The sequence below is a fragment of the Nyctibius grandis genome, chromosome 14 (genome assembly GCF_013368605.1).
Source record: "Nyctibius grandis isolate bNycGra1 chromosome 14, bNycGra1.pri, whole genome shotgun sequence".
Classification (NCBI taxonomy): Eukaryota; Metazoa; Chordata; class Aves; order Nyctibiiformes; family Nyctibiidae; genus Nyctibius; species Nyctibius grandis.
In genome coordinates, this window is record NC_090671.1 from 14,580,979 (window position 1) to 14,608,143 (window position 27,165).

General features: G+C 59.4%; 1 protein-coding gene across 3 annotated transcripts; it reads left to right on the forward strand.

The window, feature by feature from the left end:
* ACACB (acetyl-CoA carboxylase beta) lies at positions 1–25,918 on the forward strand. 3 transcript variants are annotated; one of them, XM_068412476.1, is made up of 53 exons: positions 1–212; positions 652–1,073; positions 3,216–3,348; positions 3,722–3,860; positions 4,104–4,213; positions 4,366–4,447; positions 4,887–4,985; positions 5,289–5,398; positions 5,639–5,749; positions 5,929–6,138; positions 6,353–6,523; positions 6,817–6,978; positions 7,332–7,495; positions 7,976–8,126; positions 8,207–8,310; positions 8,895–8,976; positions 9,132–9,277; positions 9,355–9,505; positions 10,406–10,540; positions 11,187–11,333; positions 11,451–11,639; positions 11,967–12,067; positions 12,152–12,240; positions 12,333–12,457; positions 12,781–12,894; positions 12,981–13,094; positions 13,484–13,573; positions 13,669–13,787; positions 14,001–14,138; positions 14,585–14,681; positions 14,772–14,879; positions 15,067–15,123; positions 16,034–16,075; positions 16,144–16,359; positions 16,461–16,616; positions 16,937–17,140; positions 17,667–17,822; positions 18,211–18,333; positions 18,545–18,814; positions 19,090–19,187; positions 19,356–19,476; positions 19,679–19,789; positions 20,324–20,467; positions 20,551–20,671; positions 20,838–20,934; positions 21,111–21,207; positions 21,428–21,563; positions 21,844–22,021; positions 22,185–22,297; positions 22,941–23,095; positions 23,836–24,006; positions 24,297–24,433; positions 24,555–25,918. In XM_068412476.1, the coding sequence occupies exons 2-53, from the start codon at positions 661–663 to the stop codon at positions 24,679–24,681; spliced, it is 7,134 nt and encodes a 2,377-aa protein (XP_068268577.1). In that variant the 5' UTR covers positions 1–212; positions 652–660; the 3' UTR covers positions 24,682–25,918. The 3 variants fall into 3 exon arrangements, with proteins under 3 accessions (XP_068268577.1, XP_068268578.1, XP_068268579.1); XM_068412477.1 differs by lacking the exon at positions 17,667–17,822; XM_068412478.1 differs by lacking the exons at positions 1–212; positions 652–1,073 and adding an exon at positions 1,795–1,962.
* Positions 25,919–27,165: the final 1,247 nt, after the last annotated feature.

Below are 27,165 nucleotides of genomic sequence, written 5' to 3' on the forward strand. Positions count from 1 at the left end.
CTGTCACGTGCGAGAACGCAGCCGCAACGCGACCGCGGGGGGACGCGGGGGGCCGGGGCACAGGCTCCCCCCGGCCTGGCCCTCGCTCCCCCCTGGGGCCTGGCACCGTGCCGGCGTCTGGCTGGAGTGACCGGCCGAGATAAGTGTGACCGGGAGCCGCGGCGCGGGCAGGCATGGCGCGGCGGGGGGACCCGCGGGGCTCCGCACCCATGGTGAGCGGCCAGGGGCTGAGGGGAGCGTGGCGGGGCTGGGCGGCTTCCCCTCAGGGCCATTCCCAGCTTTAACTGCTTGTAGAGATTTGGGGGTTCACAAAGGGCCCCCCTCTGGGAGGGGCAGGGGTTGGGGTCAGCGGGGCGGCCTCACCGCCCCCCTCTCGGTGCTGGGGAGGCGGGGGGCCATTTCAGCCCCCTTAGCTGTGCCCCGCGTCCTGCCCCCACCAGCGCTGCTGCTGTTTTGGGGAGTAAAAATAGCTCCGGTGGAGCATGCAGGCAGGCTGGCCGAGCTGGAGGGGGGTCTGGCTGGGTGCTGTGGGGGGCTGCGGTGTGGGGAGCACTGGGGAAGGGGCCTCGGTGTTTTGGGGTGCTGCTCCTGTCCCCCCGGCCTGGCTGGTGGGGGTCAGCCCTGATGGAGGGTCTCTGTGTCTCTCCCCAGGGCAGGTGAATGCTGCTGGCTGCCCTGCTCCTCCTGCTGCTGCTCATCTGGGCCAAAATGTCCAACCTTCAGCCTGGGGAGGAGGAGAAGCCGGAGCAGACCCCGGCGGAGCAGCCGGCGGCTCCCACCGTAGCCAAGCCCCCGGCACGGCCGAGCCCCGCGGCCCCCAGCCCGCTGCCGCAGGCAGGCAAGGCCGAGGTGGGGGAGCAGGAGCAGATCGCAGTGTACAACCCCGCCGCTCTCCGCCGGCCCACCCTGGCCAAGTTTGTGCTGGGCTCCTTCGATGACAACTCCTCTGACGATGAGCTGGTGGCCGCGGCCTTCAGGGTGGGCAGCCGGCGCAGCAGCCTGGCTGGGGTGGGGGCGACCGGTGCCGAGCCCCCCGCCATGACCGCCCTGCTGGAGCCCACCGCCGGCATGAGGTAGGATGCGTGGGGGTGGCGGTGGTACAAAGATGCCCTGTTTGGGGTGGGGAGATGCTTTTTGTGGGTGTGTTTCGGCCCTTATAAATAACTGGTAATAATATAATAAGGGTGACGGCCCTTATAAATAACTGGAAACAAAGCGCCGCTGCCCAGCTCCTCCGGGCTGCTCCGCTCCTGCCGCTGTTAAAAATAAAAGACCTTTGGCTGCAGGGCTGTGTTATGAAAGTTGACAGCCCGATGGTGTCTTCTTGCCTAGATGGGGTTTGGGGCTGTGGGAGGGAAGCGGGCAGCGCAGGGCACGCTCTGGAGTGCCATAAACCCAGCACGGTTCAATGCGCTGCTCCAGCTACTTGAAAAATACCCTGAGTGCAGGGAGAGACTGGGACATTTCCCAACTTCCCAGGGGGTTTCGACACATTTCCCCTTAAAATAAATGTGCCAAGTGCTACTTGTGCAAAATCTGCTCATTCTCAGCAAGGGCTGGTCCTTCTTCCTTTACTTATTTATAGCTCATCCATGGAATAACAATCAACAGTTCAAAATCTGGCTGAGTTATCAGGGGGGGAATGTGAACCTGCTAATTAAAATAGAAAGTTGTTTAAAACTCTGGGCAGGGCCGTGGGAAAGCACGTGCCTGGCTGCTGGGGAGGTCCCTGCCTGCCCGCGATGGGCTGCCGGCACTGCCAGACCCTCCTGCGCCAGCCACCGCCGTGCCAGGGGGTGGGAGGCGTGAGGGCTGCCCTATAGCCCTGCCGAGGGGCTGCCACAGCCCCCGCCAGCGCAGCCCACTCCCACCTGCCCACCTTGGGGATGCACGATGGGCTGGGAAATGAGGAATAGAGTCCGGAGGGCATGGAAATGCCTTCAGTGGAAAACCATGGTAGGGGTGAGTCTGGCCAGCAGCGTGGTGAGTCTGGGAAGGCGTTTTGGGGTTGCGGAGCGGGCAGCGTGGGCAGGATGGGGTCTGATCTGGCAAGGAGCTGTGTCTGCTGTCGTTACGGGCGGTGCAAATGGCCAAGGCAGCTCGTTGCCTGCTCGTTGTTCCCCCCTCGGTGGCCCTAGCACAGCTCGGGGTGGTCTTGTAGGGGCGTCTCCAACTGCACCCCTCGGAGATCTGGTGCTCGTGCCATGAGGTTTGGAGGCATCAATCCCGCTCGCCTTGCACGGACACCAGGGAAGGGATGCTCTGTGCCATTCCGTGTCCCTGTTGCCCCTCCTGCCACCCACCCCACCCAGCCGGGCTGCTCCGGGTGTCCTCCAGGGACGTGGGGGATAGATACAGCTCTGCAACGGGGCCTGGTGTGAACCAGGAGCTGTGGGGGCTTTGCAGCAGACCTGGGCTACTACAAAGGGGTGTTTGTGCACATAACGCTCCTGGCAGAGGGAGGGTCCGCGCTCGGTGCTGTGTTTTGCCCCATGGAACTGCTGGGGGGCCTCTTCTCCCAGGCAACCAGCGATAGGACAAGAGGACACAGCCTCAAGCTTGGCCAGGGGAGGTTCAGGTTAGACATTAGGAAGCATTTCTTCTCAGCAAGGGTCATTAGCCATTGGAAGGGGCTGCCCAGGGAGGTGGTGGAGTCACCATCTCTGGAGGGGTTTAAGACAAGACTGGACATGGCACTTAGTGCCCTGGTCTAGTTGCCCTGGTCTAGTTGCCCTGGTCTAGTTGCCCTGGTCTAGTTGCCATGGTCTAGTTGCCATGGTGGTGTCAGGGCAACGGTTGGACTCGATGAGCCCAGAGGGCTCTTCCAACCTGACTGATTCTGGGATTCTGTGGGGGTGTTTTAATTATGAAACACGCTCTGTTCACCCCGATTGCTTGCTCCGTGTAACTCAGCCAAAGCCAGCTTTCCTCTGCGGTGTTGCAGCGGGTGTTAAATGTCCCTGGAGACATCCCGGTGCGTGACAGGGAGCTGGTAACGAGGAGGTGAACCCTGATGTTCCCTGTGTGTTTCAGCAGGGTGAAGGGTTTTATTGCTTTCCTTGGAAGAAACTGCTGAGGGGGCACAGTCTGGTCTCCAGTGCCCGCTGCTGCCGGGCTCTCCGCAGACCCGACCACCAGGGAAGCCTGAGCCAGCGGCAGCACACGTTGTGCCTGGCGAGGGTGGGCTCGCTGATGGCTGTCGTGTCCCGCTGCAGGCCTAGCATGTCCGGGCTGCACCTGGCGAGGAGGGGCCGCGAGCACAGGAAGATGGATCTGCAACGGGACTTCACCGTCGCCTCGCCGGCAGAGTTCGTCACCCGCTTCGGGGGCAACCGCGTCATCGAGAAGGTCTTTCCCCGCGTGCCCCTGCCTTTGCTTTTCCGGGCACCATCCTTGAGCCTTGCCCAAGTCTCCTGCACCCACCAGGCTCGGGCTGATGTCAGCCTGGGGCAGCCCAGAGCTGTTCATCCCCCGGCTTCACCCACCCTCGCGGGCTGGGAGAGGGAAACCCTCCCAGCGCTGCCCTTGCACAGCAGCTGCTTGCAAGTCCCGTCCTTCGTTAACCCCAGTGTCGGGCATCAAAGCTGCTGTTAAGAACCTCCTGCCCTGCTGGCACGTGTAGCTGCACCCAGTCCTCGCCTCCGTGCTGCTGTCCCTCGGGGCTATGCGCCCAGCAAGGAGAGGTTTCAGCCCGACGCCCCGTGTCCCCGTCCCCCCCCAGGTCCTCATCGCCAACAACGGCATCGCCGCCGTGAAGTGCATGCGCTCCATCCGCCGGTGGGCCTACGAGATGTTCCGAAACGAGCGGGCCATCCGCTTCGTGGTCATGGTCACCCCTGAGGACCTCAAGGCTAATGCAGGTAATCCCTGAAAGCATCCCAGCGAGGGATGTTCCCCGCTCTGGGGCTGAGCCGGGGCAGCCCTTTGCTTCTCCCTGAGCTGCTGCCTGGGCTGGGGGACTCTGCACAGCCCCCCGCTGGATCTCACACTTTCCTCCTGCACAGCCAGATCCAGGAGTAAATAATTTTTTCTCCCTGAGTTGGAGGGTTTGGGGAGGGGTGTGAGGGGCCTGGCTCCCACCGCTGCCGCGGGCTGTCTTTCAGAGTACATCAAAATGGCAGATCACTACGTGCCCGTGCCCGGGGGGGCCAACAACAACAACTACGCCAACGTGGAGCTCATCGTGGACATTTCCAAACGGATCCCAGTGCAGGTAGCAGCCGCTCGTGGGCCTCCCACCCCTTTGCGGAGGGAAGCAGATGGGCACTCAGAAACGGGGCGACGTCCCTCCGTGCGGAGGAGCCGGGCACGGGGCTGCCAGCGCAGGGAGGTGACGGATCCCCCTGCTCCTTCTCCCGTGTCCAGGCGGTGTGGGCTGGCTGGGGCCATGCCTCGGAAAACCCCAAGCTGCCAGAGCTGCTGCAGAAAAATGGGATAGCTTTCCTAGGTAAGGTCTGGCTGCCTTCCCCATGCCAGAGGGAGCAGCAGGCATCAGGCTAGCGTGTGCACGCGTGCTCGTTCCCCAGGGACACTGCTCTGGGCACCTGGCATGTCCCCCCTGCAGGCTGGATTCCTGGAGCTGTCCCAGGAATCCCGCTTTTTTCTGGGTTTTCCCTTAATGCTCATGCTGAGGCAGCATTCGTGGAGGAATGTTGGGTGGGAGCAGATCTCGTGGGCTTCCCAGCCAGGGCACAGCCTGGGCTACCCCTTGGAGAAGGGTTGAGTTCCGTCCTGAACTGGGCAGTGGGTTTCGGGGGGTTTCCCACGCCCCAACTCTTTGTAGAAGGGCGGATGGTGCCAGCTCGGTGGGGAGCAGCTTTCTGCAGCATCCGTGCGCTGGGGACAGGCCAGCTGGCCCAGCTCACCCCTTCCCTCCCTGTCCGAAGGTCCCCCCAGCGATGCCATGTGGGCTCTGGGGGACAAAGTCGCCTCCACCATCGTGGCTCAGACGGTGCAGATCCCCACGCTGCCGTGGAGCGGGAGCGGTAAGCGCCTGCTCCCCAGCCCCGCACACCATCCCCGCTCCCCTGTGTCTCTCCTCCCTGCGTCCCCTTCTCCCCCAAAGCAAGCACCAGGGTTGGGGTCCCCAGCCTGGCTGGCCACAGGGTGGCTGCAGATATCGGGGACCCCACTGCAGCCGAGCAGCTGCTGGTTTGGGCAGAGAGGTTTTGGAGATGGGGAGTATGGAAACAGGGGACAAGGCATGTGCCACAGTGGGGTCCCCAGCTCCCCTGGGCATAGCCAGCGTGCCACCCCGGTGGTGACTGTAGCCCTGGCTGTGCCTGCAGGTCTGGTGGCCCAGTGGTCCGAGGAGGGTCAGAAGCATCAGCAGACGATCAGCATCCCCCTCGAGACGTATGCACAGGGCTGTGTGAAGGACGTGGAGGAGGGCCTGGAGGTGAAGCCAAGCCCATGCGTAGCCTCTTGTCTCCCACCCACCGTTATTTCTCCTCGGAGCCCGCGTGGCCCAGCCCTTTTGGCCTCCCAGCACACGTGACAGCGGTGCAAGGATGTTTCAGCAGCAGTTCATCCCTCTGCACGGATGCGGCTCGGGGCAATCCTGCTTGGAGATGCATGGGGCTGGGGCGACTGTTGGGGTTCAGAGCACTTAGTCACCCCAGTCCTTGTCCCCCCTCAGGTGGCCAAGAGGATCGGCTACCCGCTGATGATCAAGGCAGCAGAAGGCGGTGGGGGCAAAGGCATCCGAAAAGTGGAGGCAGCGGAGGAATTTGGTGCCTGCTTTCGGCAGGTGAGAGGTGCCCGGAGCCCCCCCTCCCCATCCCTGTCCCATCCTGGGGCACACGGCAGGGTCCTGCTCTCACCTCGGGCGTCTCGCGCTTCCCACCTGGGCTCACCGCAGGACCTAGCTCCGTCCTGGGATGAATTTTAGGGGGTGATGCTGGAGCACAACCCTCTCCCTCACCGCAGGTGCAGGCGGAGGCGCCCGGGTCCCCCATCTTCCTGATGAAGCTGGCGCAGCACGCGCGGCACCTGGAGGTGCAGGTGCTGGCCGACGAGTACGGCAACGCCATCTCCCTCTTCGGCCGCGACTGCTCCATCCAGCGCCGGCACCAGAAGATCATCGAGGAGGCACCCACCACCATCGCGGCACCCTCTGACATCGAGGTGATGGAGCAGGTGGGTGGCCCTGGTCTTTGGGGGTTCTAGTGAGAAACTGGTCTGTTCCCTGCTGGATTTAGTGTGGGTTTTGGTACCTGAGGCTCCTAAGGAAGGGAGGGACCCCCAGCTTGTCTACTTGCAAGAGCACTGCTGCCGTTTTGCTCGGGACACCCCCGACTCCACTGCGGTGACGGAGGGTCGTTACCCCGCGGCGGTGTCCCCTCTCCCGCAGTGCGCGGTCCGCCTGGCCCAGATGGTGGGCTACGTGAGCACGGGCACCGTCGAGTACCTCTACAGCGAGGACGGCAGCTTCCACTTCCTCGAGCTCAACCCGCGCCTGCAGGTGGAACACCCTTGCACGGAGATGATCGCGGACGTGAACCTCCCTGCTGCCCAGCTGCAGGTACCCGAGCGCACACGGGTGCTGTGCGAGGTGTGTTAGATGGAATAATTTTGTAATTCAGGGAGAGGTGCTAGGCTGAGGGAAGCTGTCCCATATATCAGTGTGTAGGGTGCAGGCAGAAGCAATGTAGCATCCTTTCTTCACCTCTGGCTCCCTGCTGGAAGTAGCTGCTTGTAGCACAGCGCCTCTTTCCCTCGCTCTTAATTCAGACCCATCTATTGATGTCGCCCAGTTGTAATTTTGATGCCAAAGTCTTGTTCCAGCAGCTAAAGTCCTTCTTGTTACTCGCACAGATTGCAATGGGCATCCCCTTGCACAGGATCAAAGACATCCGGGTGCTGTACGGGGAGAGCCCCTGGGGCGATACGCCCATCTGCTTCCACAGCCCCACCAACACCCCCGTGCCCAGGGGCCACGTCATCGCCGCCCGCATCACCAGCGAGAACCCCGAGGAGGTGAGCTGGGGGGGACCCTGCCGCTCGCGGGGTCGGACTGGGCATAGAATCACAGAATCAATGAGGTTGGAAGAGCCCTCTGGGATCATCGAGTCCAACCATTGCCCTGACACCACCATGGCAACTAGACCAGGGCACTAAGTGCCATGTCCAAGTCTTTTCTTAAACACCTTCAGAGATGGTGACTCCAAAATCCCTCCCAGCATGGTCCACCCCAGCTGGGAGGGATTGTACCCGCGGGATGGGTGAGATCCACGTGCAGACTGATAAATGGCCCAGGGCTTCCCCTTCTATTGGCGCTGCACGAGTCTCAAGCCTGGTTTCTCCGTGTCTTCTGCTCTGTCTTCGCTCAGGGTTTCAAGCCCAGCTCGGGGACGGTGCAGGAGCTGAACTTCCGCAGCAGCAAGAACGTCTGGGGGTACTTCAGCGTGGCAGCGGCCGGGGGGCTGCACGAATTTGCTGATTCCCAGTTTGGGCACTGCTTCTCGTGGGGAGAGAACCGGGAGGAGGCCATCTCGTGAGTGTGGCAGGATGGGGTGGAGAGCAGGTCTTCTCTGGAAGACTTGCAGTGGGCACTTGAGCTGGGAAAAGTGGCTTTTATCTGAGAGGACCAGAATGGTGCTGCTGCGCTGAGCGGCTTGTTTGTGCTGCAGAGGCTGTCTGGGTTTAAAGCCAAAGTTTTAGGGCTGTGGTGGTGCTACGGCCCCAGCTCATCAACCTGAGCCTTAAAGACACGTTGTTGTGATCTGCTAAGCACGTGCTTAGTGCCAGTGAGCAGCAACGTTCATTCAGTAACTGAGCGACATGTAATGAGTCTGCCTTGAGTAGTTGAGTGTTTTCTTAAGTCAGTGCTGACTGTGGGGCTGGTTCATCCAGGCCTGAGGGCCCCCAGGGCTCAGGAGCTCATCACCCCGGTCCCTGTGGTTCCCCGGGTTCCTCCGCTGAAAGCCAAGCGCCACCTCGTCGGTCATTAACGGAGGCTTTTGCTCCCTCAAAGGAACATGGTGGTCGCCCTGAAAGAGCTGTCGATCCGCGGGGATTTCCGGACCACAGTGGAGTATCTGATTAAGCTGCTGGAGACGGAGAGCTTCCAGAGCAACGAGATAGACACGGGCTGGCTGGACCATCTGATCGCCGAGAAAGTGCAGGTGGGGGAGACCGGCCGCCCCGGGGCCATCGCTCCCCCTTTGCTGTAAGACCCACACCCCGTTATTTTTGCTCCCATCAGGCAGAGAAGCCAGACACGATGCTGGGTGTCGTCTGTGGTGCCCTGAACGTCGCTGATGCCGCCTTCAGGACGTGCATGACCGACTTCCTGCACTCGCTGGAGAGGTGCGGGGTGAGGGCTGCCCGGCGCGGGGGCACGGGGAGTGCGCGTCCCAAAGGGTGTCTCCTGCAAGCACAGAGTGTTGCTCTCCCTGGGCCATCTTCCTTCCCACTTTTGCTGCAAAAGCTTTGCAAATCTGGCAGCAGGAGCACTGCGACAGCCTGGGAAATGGGTGTCTGCTGTGACTCACAGCTCCGGCTTCCCAGCTACCGCTTTATCTGGAGAGAGGAAAATGTTTCACGCAGTTGGGAAAACAGCTTGGCTGAACGCAGCTTGCTTTTGTCTTTGCACTTGAATGTCAAGGTTGTTCCTCCGGCCTTGGAGGACGCCTGGGGCTCTCCCCCTGCGCCCTTATCTGAGCGTGTTTTGCCAGTGTCTGGCCCGCCTCCGGATGCATTTTTACAAGGCGCTCACGTGGGTTGTTTAGAGCAGATGCTTGTCCCCTGCGGTCACCTTCGTGCCCTCCCGCAGTCGGCTGGATGCCAGCAGCACCGCTGACACCTCACACACTTGGCTCCGTGCTGGCCCGAGCCGTTCTCGTGGTGCCCGGGCCGTACTCGTGGTGCCTGAGCCAGCTGTTGTGTTTCAGGGGGCAGGTGCTGCCAGCAGCCTCCTTGCTGAACATCGTCGACGTGGAGCTCATCTATGAGGGCGTGAAGTACGTTCTCCAGGTGAGGGCTGGGCCGTGCTCCTCCCGAACCGGCTGCAGTGCTTCTCACAGGGACAGGGGACATGTGCTCCTCTCCTCGAGGAGAAAAGATGCGATAAATACGAGGTTGGCCTTTTAAAACGTGCAACATAAAAAAGAGGTGGTTAATAACCGCAGGTTGCCCGCCAGTCGCTGACGACGTACGTCATCATCATGAACCGCACGCACCTCGAGATCGACGTGCACCGCCTGAACGACGGCGGCCTGCTGCTCTCCTACGGCGGCAACAGCTACACCACCTACATGAAGGAGGAGATCGACAGGTACCTCCCCGCTGGGCCCCCGCTGGCCCTCCCTGCTGACCGGGGGCTGGTCGGTGAGACCTTCCCCTCTCCTTCAGGTACCGCATCACCATCGGCAACAAAACTTGCGACTTCGAGAAGGAGAAGGACCCGACGGTGCTGCGCTCGCCCTCCGCGGGGAAGCTGCTGCAGTACACGGTGGATGATGGTGGCCACGTAGCCGAGGGGAGCGTTTTTGCAGAGATTGAGGTGAGTTTTGTAAAGAGCCCAGAGGACGGTCACGGTGCTGGGACGCGGTGAAGATCAAACCTGCCAATGCTGCCACGGTGAGAGCTGGGTAGAGAGGAACCTCATGAAGTTCAACCAAGGCAAATGTAGGGTCCTGCATCTCGGGAGGAATAACCCCATGCACTGGTACAGGTTGGGGGCTGATGTACTGGAGAGCAGCTCTGCAGGGAAGTACCTGGGTGTTCTGGTGGACAACAAGTTCACCATGAGCCAACAATGGTGTCCTAGGGTGCGTGAGGAAGAGTGTGGCCAACAGGTCAAGGGAGGTTCTCCTGCCCCTCTACATGGCCCTGGTGAGGCCACATCTGGAGTACTGTGTGCAGTTCTGGGCCCCCCAGTTCAAGAAAAATAAGGAGTTACTAGAGAGAGTCCAGCGAAGGGCTACAAAGATGATCAGAGGACTGGAGCATCTCTCTTATGAGGAGAGGCTGAGGGAGCTGGGGCTGTTCAGCTGGAGAAGAGCAGATTGAGGGGGGATCTTATCAATGCTTACAAATACCTTAGGGGTGGTGTCAAGGGGATGGGGCCAGACTCTTCTCAGTGGTGCCCAGTGACAGGACAGGGGGCAACGGGCACAAACTGAAACATGGGAAGTTCCATCTGAATATGAGGAGGAACTTCTTTGCTGTGAGGGTGCCAGAGCCCTGGCACAGGCTGCCCAGGGAGGGTGGGAGTCTCCTTCTCTGGAGATATTCAAAACCTGCCTGGATGCAACCCTGTGCGACCTGCTCTGGGTGACCCTGCTTGGGCAACGGTTAGACTGGATGATCTCCAGAGGCGCCTTAACCATTCTGTGCCCAAGGTGCTGTGCAGCACACGAATGCTGCTCGCTCGGTGCCCATTTCACCCATCCTCACCCAGGTGATGAAGATCATCATGACGCTGGTGGTGGCGGAGGCCGGGCGGGTGCACTACGTCAAGCGGCCGGGCGCGCTGCTGGAGGCAGGCTGTGTCATAGCCCGCCTCGAGCTGGACAATCCCACCAAAGTGAAACCCGTGAGTCTGCTGGGGACCAGCCACGCTGCTGTCCCCTCCCATCTGCTCCCAAACGGCATCCCACGGGGTTTGGGGGGATGCTCATGGGGGGACAAAACAGAGGAGCCGCCCTGACTGGGGCATCAGCAGGGCTGTGTCACAGGGTGGTACACATGTGGCCAGCTGCGCCGGGGCTCGAGTGGCTGCTCTGTGTGCTGCAGCGTTGCTCTGTGAGGTTGCCCAGAGAGGTTGTGGAGTCTCCTTCTCTGGAGACATTCAAAACCCGCTTGGACGCGTTCCTGTGTGATATGGTCTAGGCAATCCTGCTCCAGCAGGGGGATTGGACTAGATGATCTTTCGAGGTCCCTTCCAATCCCTAACGTTCTGAGATTCTGTGATTCTGTGAGCATCCCACGCCGCTTGCTCAGCGTGCAGAAGCTCATGTGCAGGTTTTCAGTGTATCTGCAGCACTCTGTCCACATCTCCAGCTTTGCTGTGTTGTTTTCATGATGGGGCACTGGCAGAGACGTGAAGCTGAACGTTTGGTGCTTCCCCTATCGAACCAAAAGCAGACGCTGGAGGGGTTGTGCTGGTTTCTCTGGGGCAGCTCTCGGGGGACTCTGTCCCGTGTTGGCAAGGATCCAGGCCAGCCCACCTCTCTCTCCAGGCACAGCCATTCACAGGGGGGCTCCCAGCCCAGCAGACCCTCCCCATCACCGGCGAGAAGCATCACCAGGTTCTCCGCAACATGCTGGACAATCTCACCAACGTCATGAACGGGTACTGCCTGCCCGAGCCCTACTTCAGCGCCAAGGTGGGTGCCAGGGGTGAAGGTGGTCAGGGTGTCCTGCCCCGTTGCCTCGTGTTTGCCATGATGGCAAGGCGGACAGCACCAGCGGGCGCGGGCGGCACCAGCTTCTGCTCCCCGCAGGTGAAGGAGTGGGTGACGCAGCTGATGAAGACCCTGCGGGACCCCTCCCTGCCCCTCCTGGAGCTGCAGGAGATCATGACGAGCATCTCGGGCAGAATCCCCGTGACGGTGGAGAAGTCGATCCGGAAGGTGATGGCGCAGTACGCCAGCAACATCACCTCCGTGCTCTGCCGCTTCCCCAGCCAGCAGGTGAGCGGCGCGGGGGCTGCGCTCCCCACCTCGCCCCTCGCTGCTGTCTTAGCTAGAGCTGGTTGGGAGCTTCTGCCTGAAGTTGTCCTGTAAAAGATGAAATGAGTGAGGGAAATATTTGTGTTCCTATGCTTGTGTTCGTGGTTTTATATTTGTGCTTCTATATTTATTTGTCACTTTGCATTTTTCACTTGAGGGGGAAAAAAATAAAACCCAAACGAAAGGCTCTGCATGCAGCAGCACGGTGCCCAGGCAAGCTGGGGAGCTGGCGGCCCTGTGGCCACCCTGGCCCCGAGCTGTGCTGGACCCTGTGCCCTCTCCCTGCAGATCGCCAACGTGCTGGACACCCACGCGGCCACGCTGCAGAGGAAGGCCGAGCGGGAGGTCTTCTTCATGAACACGCAGAGCGTGGTGCAGCTGGTGCAGAGGTGAGCCCCACACTGTCTGTGCCCTTCCTTGGTCCCACCACCACCATCACCACCTTGCAGCACGCTGGGCTCTCTGCTCCCCAGGTACCGCAGCGGCATCCGGGGCTACATGAAGGCGGTGGTGCTGGACCTGCTGAGACGCTACCTGCAAGTGGAGACACAGTTCCAGCACGGTGAGGGCTCTCTGGGGGGTCTGTGGGGCTCTCTGGGGTGTCTGTGGGGCTCTCTGGGGGGTCTGCAGGGCTCACCACGCTCTGCCCCACAGCTCACTATGACAAGTGCGTCATCAGCCTGCGGGAGCAGTGCAAACCCGACATGACCCCGGTGCTGGAGAGCATCTTCTCGCACGCCCAGGTGGCAAAGAAGAACCTGCTGGTGACAATGTTAATTGTGAGTGCAGCCCACACCCCGAGACACCAGGCGTAAAGGCTGGCGGCAGGGAAGAGCCCGTAAGCTGAGGCCAGCTCTGCGTGGCTGTGGGACGGGACATGGCTGTGGGTGGCTGTCACAGCCCTGTGCTGTCCCCTTGAAGGCGGGCGGACACCTGAGCCCAGGGTTTGGCATTCAAGTGTCCATTTCTGCTTTGTTCAGGGGACTTTATCTCCCCTCTTGGTTCAAAGAGCAGCATTTTGCCCATTTTAGCACCCCGGGTCTCGTCCCCATTGCCCGTGAGGGATGAAGGGGCCTGAGCCGTGGCGGTGCGTGCGTTGCAGGACCAGCTCTGCGGCCGTGACCCCACGCTGACAGACGAGCTGACGGCCATCCTCCAGGAGCTGACGCAGCTCAGCAAGACCGAGCACTCCAAAGTGGCCCTGAGAGCCCGGCAGGTCAGCGAGCGCCGCGCCGTGACGTCCCCATCCCTGTCTCCATCCCTGTCCCCGTGCCCCTGCTCCCAGCCGCCTCTCCCTTGCAGGTGCTCATCGCCTCTCACCTGCCCTCCTACGAGCTGCGGCACAACCAGGTGGAGTCCATCTTCCTCTCTGCTATCGACATGTACGGACACGAGTACTGCCCCGAAAACCTCAAGGTCGGGAATCGTGCCATTTTCTGCAGAGGGAAATGGGCTTTTGGGTGGCTTTGGTGGGGAGGTCTGGCTGCGAGTGGTTTAGCCTTAAAAACAGCCAAAAAAAGCAACCAAAGCCTTGCTGCGGTGTCACTGCCTGGGCAGAGCAGAGAAGGGGGTGCACCCCATTGCTGCCAGTCCCCATCCCCTGCTCCTCACCCCTTTTGGCGGGGGACTGACGTGTGGATCCACGTCTGGGTCTGGTGGTGTCCCCATGGTGGGCTGGGTGTCCCATGGCCAGTCCTGCACAGCCCCACGTTGAGGGACCCCTCTGGGACCTGCCTCCCCCATCCTGCAATGGGGCAAAGGGGTCTCACTTCATCCTTGCCCTAAATTTTACTTTCTTCCCCCAGAAACTGATCCTCTCAGAAACCACCATCTTCGATGTGCTTCCCTTCTTCTTCTACCACACCAACCAGGTGGTGCGCATGGCAGCGCTGGAGGTGAGGGCTGGGGGGGCACACGAGCTCTGGGGGTGGCACGGGTGTGTGCGGTGGCAGCAGGGACGTGGCGGTACCTCCTGCTGTCCCCCTCCCAGGTGTACGTGCGGCGCGGGTACCTCGCCTACGAGCTGAACAGCCTGCAGCACCGGCAGCTCTCGGATGGCACCTGCCTGGTGGAGTTCCAGTTCATGCTGCCCTCCTCCCACCCAAACAGGTACGGAGGCCCCCGCACGCCTGTCCCACTCCCCTGGACGTGGTCCTTTTTGGTGGGTTTGTGTCATCTCCTCCGTGCTAAACACAGGGACCTGCAGAGGGAACTGCCCGCTGCGCTCTCCCTTTGCCAGGGGAGCAGGATGAGCCCTCTCTGGGTCAGGGTCCCATGTGGGACCTGTGTGGTCCCTGATGGCTGCCTTGCTCCCCCGTGCAGGATGTCCGTCCCCATCAGCGTCTCCAACCCCGACCTGGCCCGGCACAGCACCGAGCTCTTCATGGACAGTGGCTTTTCTCCCCTGAGCCAGCGGATGGGAGCTATGGTGGCCTTCGACAGATTTGAGGACTTCACGAGGTGGGGGTGCAGGGTCGTGCTTGGCTGGTGACACACGTGCCTTTTGGGTGCTGCTGCAGTCATTAGAGAGCAAAAGTGGGTGGAAGAGCCAAAGCTGGTGGCAGCTGGGCAGTGCTTGGAACAGCTCCTGTTCCTCCCGCAGCCAGAGATCGGGGCCGAGTGGTATTTTCAGTACAACAGTTACCTGGTGGGGACATGACATGTCATTTGGGGACATGTGGAGCCTGGGAGGAGCTTGCCTGGCACGGGTTAAGCATCTCTGCACATTAACACTGCAGTGCTCAGAGCTGCGTTTCATGAGCTTTGTCGTGGGCTGGTGGTGCCCAGCTGAGCTGGTGCGTGCCCCCAGGCTGCTGTGCTGGTCCCTTCGTCCCTGGTGCTGTCCCCTCAGGCAGGGGGTGGGCATGACGTGCTGTCTTGTCACCCCATCCCCGCCATCTGGGCAGGAACTTCGACGAAGTGATCTCGTGCTTCGCCAACCCACCTTCAGAGAGCGTGCTCTTCAGCGAGACACGGGCCACCATCTACGAGGAGGATGCCAAGGTGGGCACAGTGCCGTTGCTGTCCCCCCAGGTGGTGCTGGGATGGCAGCAGTGCTGCTGGTCAGGTTTGACTGGGGGGTTTTGTTGCCAGAACGTCCGTGAGGAGCCAATCCACATCCTCAACATCGCGCTGCGCTGGGCCGACCACGCGGAGGACGAGAAGCTGGTGCCCATCTTCAGAGCCTTTGCCCAGTCCAAGGTCTGTTGCTGGACCCCCTTTTTGCAGACCCTGCAAGCCAGGGCACCATGTCCCCAGGCGCTTGCCTCATCCCAACACAGCGCTCCCCAAAACACTGCACCCCGTGGCAGCCACTTGGGGGTTGTTTGCTCCCTCGGTGGAGATGTTTAAGCTCTCGTGACTGGTGGAATCTTCTGTTTCCATGTAGAAAAACATCCTCATCGATTGTGGTCTCCGAAGAATCACGTTTCTTATTGCCCAGCAGGTAAGTGCAGACTGAGCCACCGACAGGCAGTGACGCATCGTGCTTCTGCCTCCCTAAAACCCCGTTTAAGTAACTTATAGACATGGCGTTGTGTGATGGAGGTACCGACCGGCATCAGGAGCTGGGAATTAATTAATGAGGGATTCAATGAGTGATTGCTCTCCTGGATTATCATTTATGCCACTAATGTTTCCAGTAACGTGTGATTCTTGCGTGGCCGCTCCATAGCTTCAAGTTGCCTTTAAAAGGCATCGATTGCTCCCAGCTCTTTTCCCTTTGGGGGAGGAGGAAGCCTGCGAGGTTTTTTCTTTTTAATGAATTCACTGAAAATCAAAAAAACCCCCGTGTGCCAGCACTGGTGAGGCCACACCTCGAATACTGTGTTCAGTTCTGGGCCCCTCACGACAAGGACATTGAGCTGCTGGAGCGAGTCCAAAGAAGGGCAACGAAGCTGGTGAAGGGTCTGGAACACAAGTCTTATGAGGAGCGGCTGAGGGACCTGGGGGTGTTTAGTTTGCAGAAGAGGAGGCTGAGGGGAGACCTTATCACCCTCTACAACTGCCTGAAAGGAGGTTGTGGCGAGGTGGGGGTCGGCCTCTTCTTCTGGGTAACCAGCAATAGGACAAGAGGAAACAGCCTCAAGTTACGCCAGGGGAGGTTCAGGCTGGATCTTAGGAAGAATTTCTTCACTGAAAGAGTCGTTAGCCATTGGAAGGGGCTGCCCAGGGAGGTGGTGGAGTCACCATCTCTGGAGGTGTCCAAAAAATGTCTAGATGTGGCACTTCAGGACATCGTTTAGCGGGCATGGTGGCATTGGGTTGGTGGTTGGACTTGATGATCTTTTAGGTCTTTTCCAGCCTTAATGATTCTATGATTATTCTCATTGAGCTCTCTCTCCCCTTTGCTCTAGAGACAATTCCCAAAGTTTTTCACGTTCAGAGCGAGGGACGAGGTAAGAGCTGTGGTTAAAGCAGGGCTGGGCTGATGCCGGCCACTCGCTCACCGCCCGCCCCGCACCAGTTCGCAGAGGACCACATCTACCGGCACCTGGAGCCGGCGCTGGCCTTCCAGCTGGAGCTGAGCCGCATGTGCAACTTCGACCTGACGGCCATCCCCTGTGCCAACCACAAGATGCACCTCTACCTGGGGGCTGCCAAGGTGCGGGCGGGCACCGAGGCCACCGACTACCGCTTCTTCATCCGCGCCATCGTGCGCCACACGGACCTCGTCACCAAGGCAAGGTGGTGCCGCGGCCCCTGGGCATGCGGGTGGAGGTGGGTGGGTTTTGGGTGCAGGGGTTTGCTCCGGCTGCCCCTGAGCTGCTCTGTGCACCGTAGGAGGCTTCCTTCGAGTACCTGCAGAACGAGGGCGAGCGGCTGCTCCTGGAGGCGATGGATGAGCTGGAGGTGGCCTCCAGCAACACCACTGTCCGCACCGACTGCAACCACATCTTCCTCAACTTCGCCCCCACGGTCGTCATGGACCCCTCCAAGGTGGGTTCTTGTACAGGTTGCTGGAGGGCAGGAGGGTGGGTGGCAGGCTCATCTCCCGGGCAGCGTGTGGTCTGAAGGAGCTGGGCTGTGTCCATTCAGGGGGCTGTGGGGCACCGTCTTTCCCTCTCACCAGCGGAGAGGCTGGATGGCAGCACCAACCCCCAGGGATGGGAGGGATGGAGAGAGGGAAGGAGCTTGCCCAAAGCAAATCTGAAATGGCTATTTGGGGTGGAGACACAGTGGGGCTGCTCCAGCCTTGGCATCGGAGGCAGTGGTGTCCCCGGGACCACGGACCCATCTGTGTGCTGTCCCCTGCCCAGATCGAGGAGTCGGTGCGGTCCATGGTGATGCGCTACGGCAGCCGCCTCTGGAAGCTGCGGGTCCTGCAGGCCGAGGTGAAGATCAACATTCGCCTGACGCCCACGGCCACCGCCATCCCCATCCGCCTCTTCCTGACCACCGAGTCCGGCTACTACCTGGACATCAGCCTCTACAAGGAAGTGCGGGACCCCGGCACCGGCAGCGTGAGTAACTGCGGGTGGCACCTGCAGATGGGAACCCAACCACAACTTGAGCAGCTACGGCAAGGCTTTGGGGTGGTTTCTGCAAAAATTCTCGTGCACCTGCAGTGTTGGTCTGTCTCAGAGCCCCCTGGCCCGGGCAGCAGCGTTCCCAGGGCTGGCCCGCTTCACTCCCCTCTGTGCTGCATCCAGTTGGGCACCTCGGGGTGATGCTTTGCTCCAAAATGGTGCTGAGCCCCAGGCGTGTTGCTGGTGCATAGTCAGGCAGTTTTTGGTCTTGGAGGTGAAGGTCAGTGTTAGGGTATGACCCGTACTTGCAGCGCAGCAGTTTTGCACTCTGTCCCCTCAATAGCGAAGAGCAGGGTGGAAAATCATGGGTTTTGGTTGAGTAGAGCCATGGGCATGAGCATCTTGGGCAGGCCAAGCTCAGCAGCACTCCAGCCCTGCGGGGCTCTGGCACCTTGGCATTGCAGAGGGGACTCCCCTGCACGCCGAGGGCAGGCAGCCAACGCTCTGCCCTTCTCTCCAGATCAAGTTCCAGTCGTATGGGGACAAGCAAGGGCCACAGCACGGGATGCTCATCAACACCCCCTACGTCACCAAGGACCTGCTGCAGGCCAAGCGGTTCCAGGCGCAGTCCTTGGGCACCACCTATGTGTATGATTTCCCCGAGTTGATCAGGCAGGTGAGTCCAGCTGAGCAGAAAGAGGCTCCAGATTATTGTATCTGCTTTTCTTCCTCACCCTCCCCAGATATTCCCATCTGGGCAAAAGACTCCTCTCCCCTCAGCTGGCAAATGAGAAAAAAGAGCCCAAGCCCCAACATTCTTGGTTAGAGGAAGCATTTCTAAGCCCATTCCTAGCTCTTGCCAATTGCTGTAGTCACACTCATGGAGAACGTGAACCAGAAAGCCCCGTGCAAGGAGGTCTGCAGCAGGGTGGGGGCTCTAACATGAAGTTTTGCCCACCCCAAGTCCCAGCCCGCTGCAAGAGTGTGTGTCTGTGCTTGGCGATGGTGTTGGAGCTGCCACGGCCCCGTGCTTTGAGCTCATGCTGTGCGTGGTGTCTCTGCAGGCTCTCTTCAAGCTGTGGGGCTCCTCGGAGCTGTACCCCAAGGACGTCCTGACGTACACCGAGCTGGTGCTGGACTCGCAGGGGCACCTGGTGCAGATGAACAGGGTCCCTGGAGGGAACGAGGTAGCAGGGGATGATTTGGGAATGGGACGAGAGAGTAGGGTGGGGGGAAGCCGTGCCGCGGCAGGTGGGAATGGCTGGTGGCTTCCCTGGTCTGGCTGTGCCTGAAGCCTTGGGGGATGCTCCTCACACGAGCATTGTGTCTGTTAATGCAGCCTGCAGCTCTGACCCCATTTCTCTGGAGAGCCTGTGACCTTGTGCTGTCTTGGGGCAGGTGGGGATGGTTGCTTTCAAAATGAAGCTGAAAACCCCCGAGTACCCGAAAGGCCGGGACATCGTGCTCATCTGCAACGACATCACGCACAAGATCGGCTCCTTCGCGCCGGAGGAGGACCTGGTCTTCCTGCGGGCCTCGGAGCTGGCACGGGCCGAGGGCATCCCCCGCATCTACATCGCTGCCAACAGCGGCGCCCGCATCGGCTTTGCCGACGAGATAAAGCACATGTTCCAGGTGGCCTGGGTGGACCCTGCGGACCCCTACAAGGTGTGTGGGCGCCTCCCCTCCTGCCATCGCAGAAAACAACGGGGGACTTAACTGGGGAAGGAAGGACCAGGGCTAAACTGGGAGATAAACTGGGGGATCAATGCAGGCAGGGTGTGAGCCCACGTGTGCACCCACTGCTGCGGGGATGGTTCTGGCCAGCCGTGGTCCCTGAGCCCCTGCTGATGCCCAGGGCAGGTCTGGGCTGGGTTTGGAGAGGGGCCGTGCCCATGTGCCCAGGGGGCTCCACAACTCATCCTCCTCCTCTTTATTTCCAGGGGTTCAGGTACCTGTACCTGACTCCCCAGGACTACACGAGGATCAGCGCCATGAACTCGGTGCACTGTGAGCACGTGGAGGAAGGGGGCGAGTCCAGGTGAGCCCCGCTAGCCCGTGGGGCACGCAGAGCTGCCCCGAGCCTTGCCCTGTGTCCCCGCCGGGCTGCAGCTCCCACATCCTGGCTCAGCACCCTGCCAGGCACATCCCGCAAGCGAGTGCTTCCCCCCGTCCTGCCCACACCCCCGTGGCTCTGTCTTTCCTGCAGGTATGTCCTCCTGGACATCATTGGGAAGGACAACGGATTTGGGGTGGAAAACCTCCGAGCTGCTGGTACCATCGCCGGGGAGTCCTCTCGTGCTTACGATGAAATAGTGACCATCAGCATGGTACAGCCGTGGGTCCTTCCCCTGCTCCGCTCCTTCCCTCTCTCCTACTTGCTTTTAAGGTCACCCTGGGGGGGAATAAGATGCAACAAGCGACTCGGTGTAACTCCTGCAGAGCCAGGGAGCATTATTCTCCCAGTGCTTGCGGGCCCTGCTGCAGCCCTTTCTCCCCGGTAACCCCCCGTGTCCTTGTGCGTGTGCCCAGGTGACCTGTCGTGCCATCGGGATCGGCGCGTACCTGGTGAGGCTGGGCCAGCGTGTCATCCAGGTGGAGAACTCCCACATCATCCTCACCGGCGTCACGGCTCTCAATAAGGTACCACGCTCCAGCTGCCTGCCCTCCCCGGCACTGTCCCTCGTGCCACTGCATGCGTGGGCTCCTTCCCTGTCCCGTGGGAAGAGGTGGCAGTTCCCTGCGTGTCACCTCACAGGACATGTCTGGAGGAGACCCAGGGGAACTGCTACTGGCCTTGTGTCACTGAGAATTGGGAGAAGGCCACCCCGCAGCTATCTGGTGTTGCTTTAGGGGCCGGTTCATGGTGGCAGAGCTGCCACGGGGACTGTTTGGCTCCGGTCCCAGGGGCAGGACCCATCTCTGGGCAGAATCACACTGGTTTGAGCTGACTTGAAACCTGCTTCACTAAACCCATGCACTTGTGGGTCCATTTAGGGGTGTAGAGCAGAGGCCTTTTGCTTTAACGTCACCCTGGTAGGCAGAGGTGGAAATTCAGCCTCAAACCAGAGGGAATGTGCCTGTGCAGAGGTTTGACTTAACAAACAGAGCAAGGAGGAGGAGCAGCTCCTGTGTTAGCAGGGACTGAGCTGTATTTCTGTCGATGATTCCGGCTAGGTGTTGGGACGTGAGGTTTACACCTCCAACAACCAGCTGGGGGGCGTGCAGATCATGCACAACAACGGCGTTGCCCACGTCACCGTCCCCGATGACTTTGAGGGGGTCTACACCATCCTGCAGTGGCTCTCGTACATACCCAAGGTAGGAGGGGGCTGCGGGACGGTGGTGGGGGGTGTTACCCCAGCCCTGGTTGGTGACCTGCCCATCGGGGCTCTCCTGTGCAGGATAACCAGAGCCCGGTGCCCGTCACTGCCATAAGCGACCCCGTCGAAAGAGAAATCGATTTTGTCCCTTCCAAAGTCCCCTACGACCCCAGGTGGATGCTGGCAGGGAGACCCCATCCAAGTAAGTGAAGGCAACCCAAGACCTCTGCAGCAACGCTCCCAAACATGTCCTGTAGCTGCAGCCCCCCCCATCCTGGTGCAGAAGGTGCTTTTTGCGGTGGGTTGGTGCCCAGGGAGCCCTTCAGTGCTCACCATGGCACCGCTCGGCTTTGTCCTGTGCTCTGCAGCTCTCAAGGGGACCTGGCAGAGTGGCTTCTTCGACCAGGGCAGCTTCCTGGAGATCATGAGACCGTGGGCTCAGACGGTCGTGGTTGGCAGAGCGAGGTACTGCCGGGAGCAGGGGACGGAGCCCCGGGGCAGAGAGCGACGCAGGGAGCCTGTAGGCATGGCCAGGCGTGCTCAAGCCTTGGGATGGTGGGGGGGGAACACCTCTCTGGTGGGGCTGGGGTGCAGCGTGGAGGGGAGCTGGCCTCTGCTGAGACCACCCGGCCTCGCTGCAGGCTGGGAGGTCTCCCCGTGGGTGTCATCGCTGTCGAGACCCGCACCGTGGAGGTGACGGTACCCGCGGACCCTGCCAACCCGGACTCGGAGGCGAAGGTGCGTGGGGAGACCTTAGTGCAGCTGGGACGAGGCTGGGAAAAAACTTAGTGTGATCCTTTGGCATGTCTTGATTTTCCTTAAAGGCTGGTGAAATCGAGGTGCTCGCTCAGCTTGTTTTCCTTCAGCTCTTTCACACCGTGTGCTGCCAACCTCCCAGTGCAGTGTGCTGGGAAGCACTGGCACCAATCTCAGCGCCGCCTCTCACCATCTTTTCCAGATCATCCAGCAGGCCGGGCAGGTCTGGTTTCCAGACTCTGCTTTTAAAACAGCCCAGGCTATGCGGGACTTCAACCGGGAGCATCTCCCGCTGATGATCTTTGCCAACTGGCGAGGCTTCTCCAGCGGCATGAAAGGTACCCGTGCTCGGGGTGCCCAGACCCCCGTGCTGTGCCCTCCTGCCAGCCCTGGGCTCCTGGGATGACCCAGCCTGCCGGGGTCCTGCCCACACCTCTCCAGGATGTGGGGTTGGCTGGGGAGGTGATGGGGCATCGCCAGGACCTAGGTGGCTTCCTGCTGGGCTGGTTTTGGGGTGCTTGTTTGGTCCCTCCAATGGAGAAGGTGGCTTTGGGCTGCTGGAAGGAGGCAAGGGGCAATAGCCTGGCACCCAGCCACCGAGTCCTCTTGTTCTTTCAGACATGTACGACCAAATGCTGAAGTTCGGCGCCTTCATCGTTGACAGCCTCCGGGATTTTAAGCAGCCTGTCCTGGTCTACATCCCACCGCACGCAGAGCTGCGGGGAGGCTCCTGGGTGGTCATTGACCCCACCATCAACCCCCTGTACGTGGAGCTCTACGCGGACAAGGAGAGCAGGTCAGCATCCAAAATACACGTGCGTCCTCCACAGCCCACGTGCAGAGAAACAAGAGCCGCTTTAGGTTTTCTCTCTCCCTAATTCTCAGAGCTGCCTGGACCTCATCCCAGGATTTATTTTCCTGTGCAGACCAGTCCCTGCTTTACCAAACTTTCCTTCCAGGGGAGGCATTTTGGAGCCTGGAGGAACAGTGGAGATCAAGTTCAGAAAGAAAGATTTGGTGAAGACCATGAGAAGGATCGATACAGTCTATGCCAAGCTTGTTGAGCAGCTGGGTAAGGGAAGGGTGTTTTGGCTTGTGGACATTGGTAGTGGTGAGTTAAACCATGAGTGGCAACCATCAGGAAACCCTTTAGTGTTCCTCTGTGAAAATTCTTCATGGCTTTTCTGATGGTGGAGCCTGCCAGGAGGATGTGGTGGTGCTTTAAAACACCTGTATCTCCTGGGGGCTCCGTAAATGGGGCTGGACTTTTCTCCCATGCTTTGAGATGAAGAATGGCAGCAGAGGTGCTGAGTCTGTACCTAATGAGACAACACGTGGTCGTTAGAGCCGTGCAGAAGTTGTCTTTAATGCACTGGGTCTCCCTTCACCCTGTGGTTGGCTCCTGCCTCAGCAGTTGGGAGGTCCCTGTCCCAATGCCTCTCCACCCTGCTAAAACACAGTCCCACAAAGTCCTTGGAAACGCCACCTCCCACCTCTGTTATGGCAGACGCTGAACACAGCATGGCCCCTTCTGTGGCTGGGCTCTGGGCAGGGGTGTAAATGTGCCACAGCAAAGGGACGTGCTGCTGGGGGCCCTGTATCCCTGGTGGGGGTGGCTGAGGTAGGAGCACTGAGCAGAGCCCAGACCCCGTGGTGGCCCATGGACCCTGTCACAGGGGCGGTGGGTGGGCTGCTCAGCACAGCGTGTCCCGCAGGGACCCCCGAGCTGTCCGAGGCGCAGCGCAGGGAGCTGGAGAAGCAGCTCAAGGCCCGGGAGGAGCTGCTCCTGCCCATGTACTACCAGGTGGCCGTGCACTTCGCCGACCTGCACGACACCCCGGGCCGCATGCAGGAGAAAGGCGTCATCACGGTGAGCGGGGGCACGGGTGGCCGTGGGGAAGGGCCTCGGTGCGGGGGGTTTTGCAGTGGTGGGAGGCAAAGTCCCCTCCTGAGGCCCAGGCTGCAGCTCAGTGTCCCCTTCTGCCCCGGGTGCTGCTCTCTGCTCCAGCCCAGCAGAGCTGACTTCCAACACGCTGACACTTCAAGAAAGATGTTGAGGTGTTGGAGCAAGTCCAGAGGAGGGCGACCAAGCTGGTGAAGGGTCTGGAGGGTCTGACCTACGAGGAACGGCTGAGGGAGCTGGGGGTGTTTAGCCTGGAGAAGAGGAGGCTCAGAGGTGATCTTAGTGCAGTCTACAACTACCTGAAGGGAGGTTGTAGCGCAGTGGGAGTCGGCCTCTTCTCCCGGGCAACCAGCGCTAGGATAAGAGGACACAGCCTCAAGCTTGGCCAGGGGAGGTTCAGGTTGGCCATTAGGAAGCATTTCTTCTCAGCAAGGGTCATTAGGCATTGGAAGGGGCTGCCCAGGGAGGTGGTGGAGTCACCATCTCTGGAGGGGTTTAAGAAAAGCCTGGCCATGGCACTTAGTGCCCTGGTCTAGTTGCCATGGTGGTGTGAGGGCAATGGTTGGACTTGATGATCCCAGAGGGCTCTTCCAACCTGAGTGATTCTGTGTGTGATTCTGTGTGTGACACGAGCTGTGAGCGAGCAGCCGCTGCACATCATCTCCTTTCTGCAAAGGTGAACCCAGACTGTGTCCCCATCTCTGCAGGACATCCTGGAGTGGAAGAACGCCCGCTCCTTCCTCTACTGGCGGCTGCGGCGGCTGCTGCTGGAGGAGGGGGTGAGGGCGGAGGTCCTGAAGGCCAACAGCGAGCTGAGCCACATCCACGTCCAGTCCATGCTGCGGCGCTGGTTCATGGAGACGGAAGGAGCCGCGAAGGTACCCCCAGCCCCGGGTTCCTGAGGCGTCCCTGCGGCTGGGGGGGGTCCCAAGGGCTGTCACCTTGCTCCCCCATTGCTTTCCCAAGTTTCAGTTTCCAGACTGACCCTCTTACCCTGTGGCTGTTGGATGGGAGTGGGGGAGTGTGCTGTGCTGGATGTGCAGGGGAAGAAAAATCCCATTGCCTGGTTTTGTCCCGGGAGAAAAAAGCCTGAGGCCCCAGCAGGAAGGAGGGGGCTCGGGCTGCGTGGGCAGCAGGACCCCCCTGCCCACGGTGCTGCTTTCCCCAGGGCTACCTCTGGGACAACAACCAGGTGGTGGTGGAGTGGCTGGAGAAGCACATGCAAGAGGAGGACGGCACCCAGTCGGCCATTCGGGAGAACATCAAGTACCTGAAGCGGGACTACGTGCTCAAGCACATCCGGAGGTGAGCGGCTGTGGGGTGCCAAGGGTGATGCTGTCCCCTGGGCTGGGGACGGCAGTGATGGAGACGAGGCGGTTCTTGCTTCAGCCTCCAAGGCAGCTGCCCTCTCCCCTCTGCCTTGCAGCTTGATCCAAGCCAACCCCGAGGTGACCATGGACTGCATCATCCAGATGGTTCAGCACATCACCCGCGCGCAGAAGGCCCAGGTCGCCCATCTCCTGTCGACGCTGGATGATGACGGCCCACCTTGAGCCGGTGGCCAGCGGCGTGCAGGGCAATCGCCGCGGAGCAGGAGGGGCACCGGGACACACTGCTGCTCCGAGGCCAGACCTCGCCTCCCCACCTGGTTCCTCAGCACTTGAACTGAAGCCTTGCACTCTTACTCGTGTGCCTCAATAAACGATGCCAGTGTTTGTATTTTGAGCCGTGAAGTTCAAAGTTCTCTCTGGCGCTGGGGGTGTCCATCAGAGGGGCGGCTTGGCAGAAGATAAACTTGTCCTGAGCCAAGTCTGGTGCAGAAGTTGGTTTTAAAAAGAACCTGAAACCTTTTACTGTGTTTTGGTTGCAAGCCCTGGCCTTAGTCTTTAAAACAAGCACCAGTGTGAGGCACGTCTCAGGAGACTGGACGGAGCTGGAAGCACAAACTGGCCCAGGCACCACGGGGAGCAGGACGGAGGAGGTGACTCCGTACAGCCGTGCTGAGGCTGAGCAGGCCCTGGCACAAGGAAGTGTAACCCTGCTTAAGAAGCAGTCTCAAACTGATGTTTTAAAATAAACTCAGGAACTGGGAGGAGCAGTTTGTCTCCTTCCCCGTGTTGGGGAGTGATCAGTTGATGTGACTATGAAGAGCTGATGGCCCAAAAAGACATCAGTGAGCTGTGCTGGGAGGTGTTACAGCAGGAACATCAACGGATCCAGCTCTTTCTCTCACCATCTTGTGTCCTCTCTGGCTCCTGCCACAGCTCCTTTGGGTGTTTTCAGCCTGCGGCTCCTGCGGAGGATGGAGAGGAGGGAGGACACGGCTCCGGGTGCTCCTGCCACAGTTCCTCCACTGAAGCACAGCAGCCAGCGTGAGCTCTCCATCTGCTCGGACCCATTCCTTGCTTCTCAGGTGGCCTTTAACCAGCTCGGTTCATGGAGGGGAAATCTGAACATGTGCTTCCCAGTGCCTCTGGCTGCGTGGGTGCATCATGTCACCAGTGCACGTGTGGCTTTGGCTCGCAAAGGGAGCCACGATGGCGATGGAAGGTGGGACACAGTGCTGGTATTGCCGTCGTGTGGAGGGGTCGGACACCTCCTTGGCCATGCCTGGGCTGGGGGGTCCCACCAGGGTCTGCGGGGAGGTCTCCCTGTCCTGGGGCGGGGGGGGTGCAAAGGGCGTTACAGGGGCTTTCTGGTTTGATGGGTGTCACTGCGCTTTGTCAGGGAAGGGCGTGCTGATGCCCTACGGAGCCGACCCACCGCCAATAAAGCGAGCAGAGCTCTCGAGGAGGTTTTCCTGCCCTCTCTTTCTTTTGTCGTTGCAAAAACACAGCGGATCTGGGCGGGGGCTGGTGCCCCTTCTGCTGTGCAGCCCCTCCCCACAGCACAGAAATGCTTTAGCAGCTCCCACCATCCCACCCTCAACCAGAGCCCGTCTGGGCTACAGGGAGCCTCAAGAACAGCTTAACAGCACAAAGAGTTCCTACAATAAATACCCTTAAACTTACACCTGCCCTGGTGCCAGGAGAGAATAACGCAGCACATCTCAAATGACCCAGGCTTAGTGCTAAGAAATATTTATTTTAAAAAAATGAAGACATTGTAGATGACACCAGTCACAGCAAATGATCATGAATCACGTTTGGTTTTGAACAATAAATTATGACGTGGAGCATCGTGCCCTTTGGAAGAGGTTGCTGGGGACACGTGCGCTGGGGAAGATCCAGGCGTAGATATTTTCCAGCCCCTGCCCTTCACCACAGGGATTTTCAAGCAGGAATCCTTGAAAATTAAGGATTTTCAGGAAGGTGCCCCAGCGTCCTGCCCCTGCTGGGATTTTAGCATGTGGACCAGACACCGGGAGGGTCTATACACACAGGAACAGACAAAACATGAGATATAAATATTCCTTCATGGTCACGGAGGTAGGAGTAGACTAAATGCTAAATTCCAGCACAGGGTTTGCTTTTTATATTCCATATTTCATCACATTTTTTGCAAGATGTTACTGAGTATAAAGCAGGGTTTGAAAATTTAAAAAAACTACATTGACATCAATTTTACTTGGTGAAGGAGGACAGACTGTTACACATCAGTGTGGTACAGTTACAATATTTGGTCTCTGATTTTTTTTAAAAACATGAGTTTCACAGTATCAAAAGTGCTTATTTAAATGTAGTGTAACAACAGTGATTAAAATTGTTGCGTTTTTGATTATGAATAATTTAGTGGATGTAAAACAGGTTACTGCAGCATTTAAAAAAAAATGAACAGTGCTCAGTTTACATAATTTATCTCCATAACAATAAATATAAATAAATTTACAAATAGTAATACTGCCTAGCACAAGGATAGAAGCACAATACACAAGACTATTAACAAATCTAATCTTTTTTTTAAAAAAAATCCTAAAAATGGGCATAATTCCTAAAATCTAGCCAGCGATCAGTTTAATAATTCAGTAGTACCACTTCCTTCACGGTGGGGTAAGCACTTTGTTTTCAAACCTGGGTACAACAGGTGTCTGCTCTGGG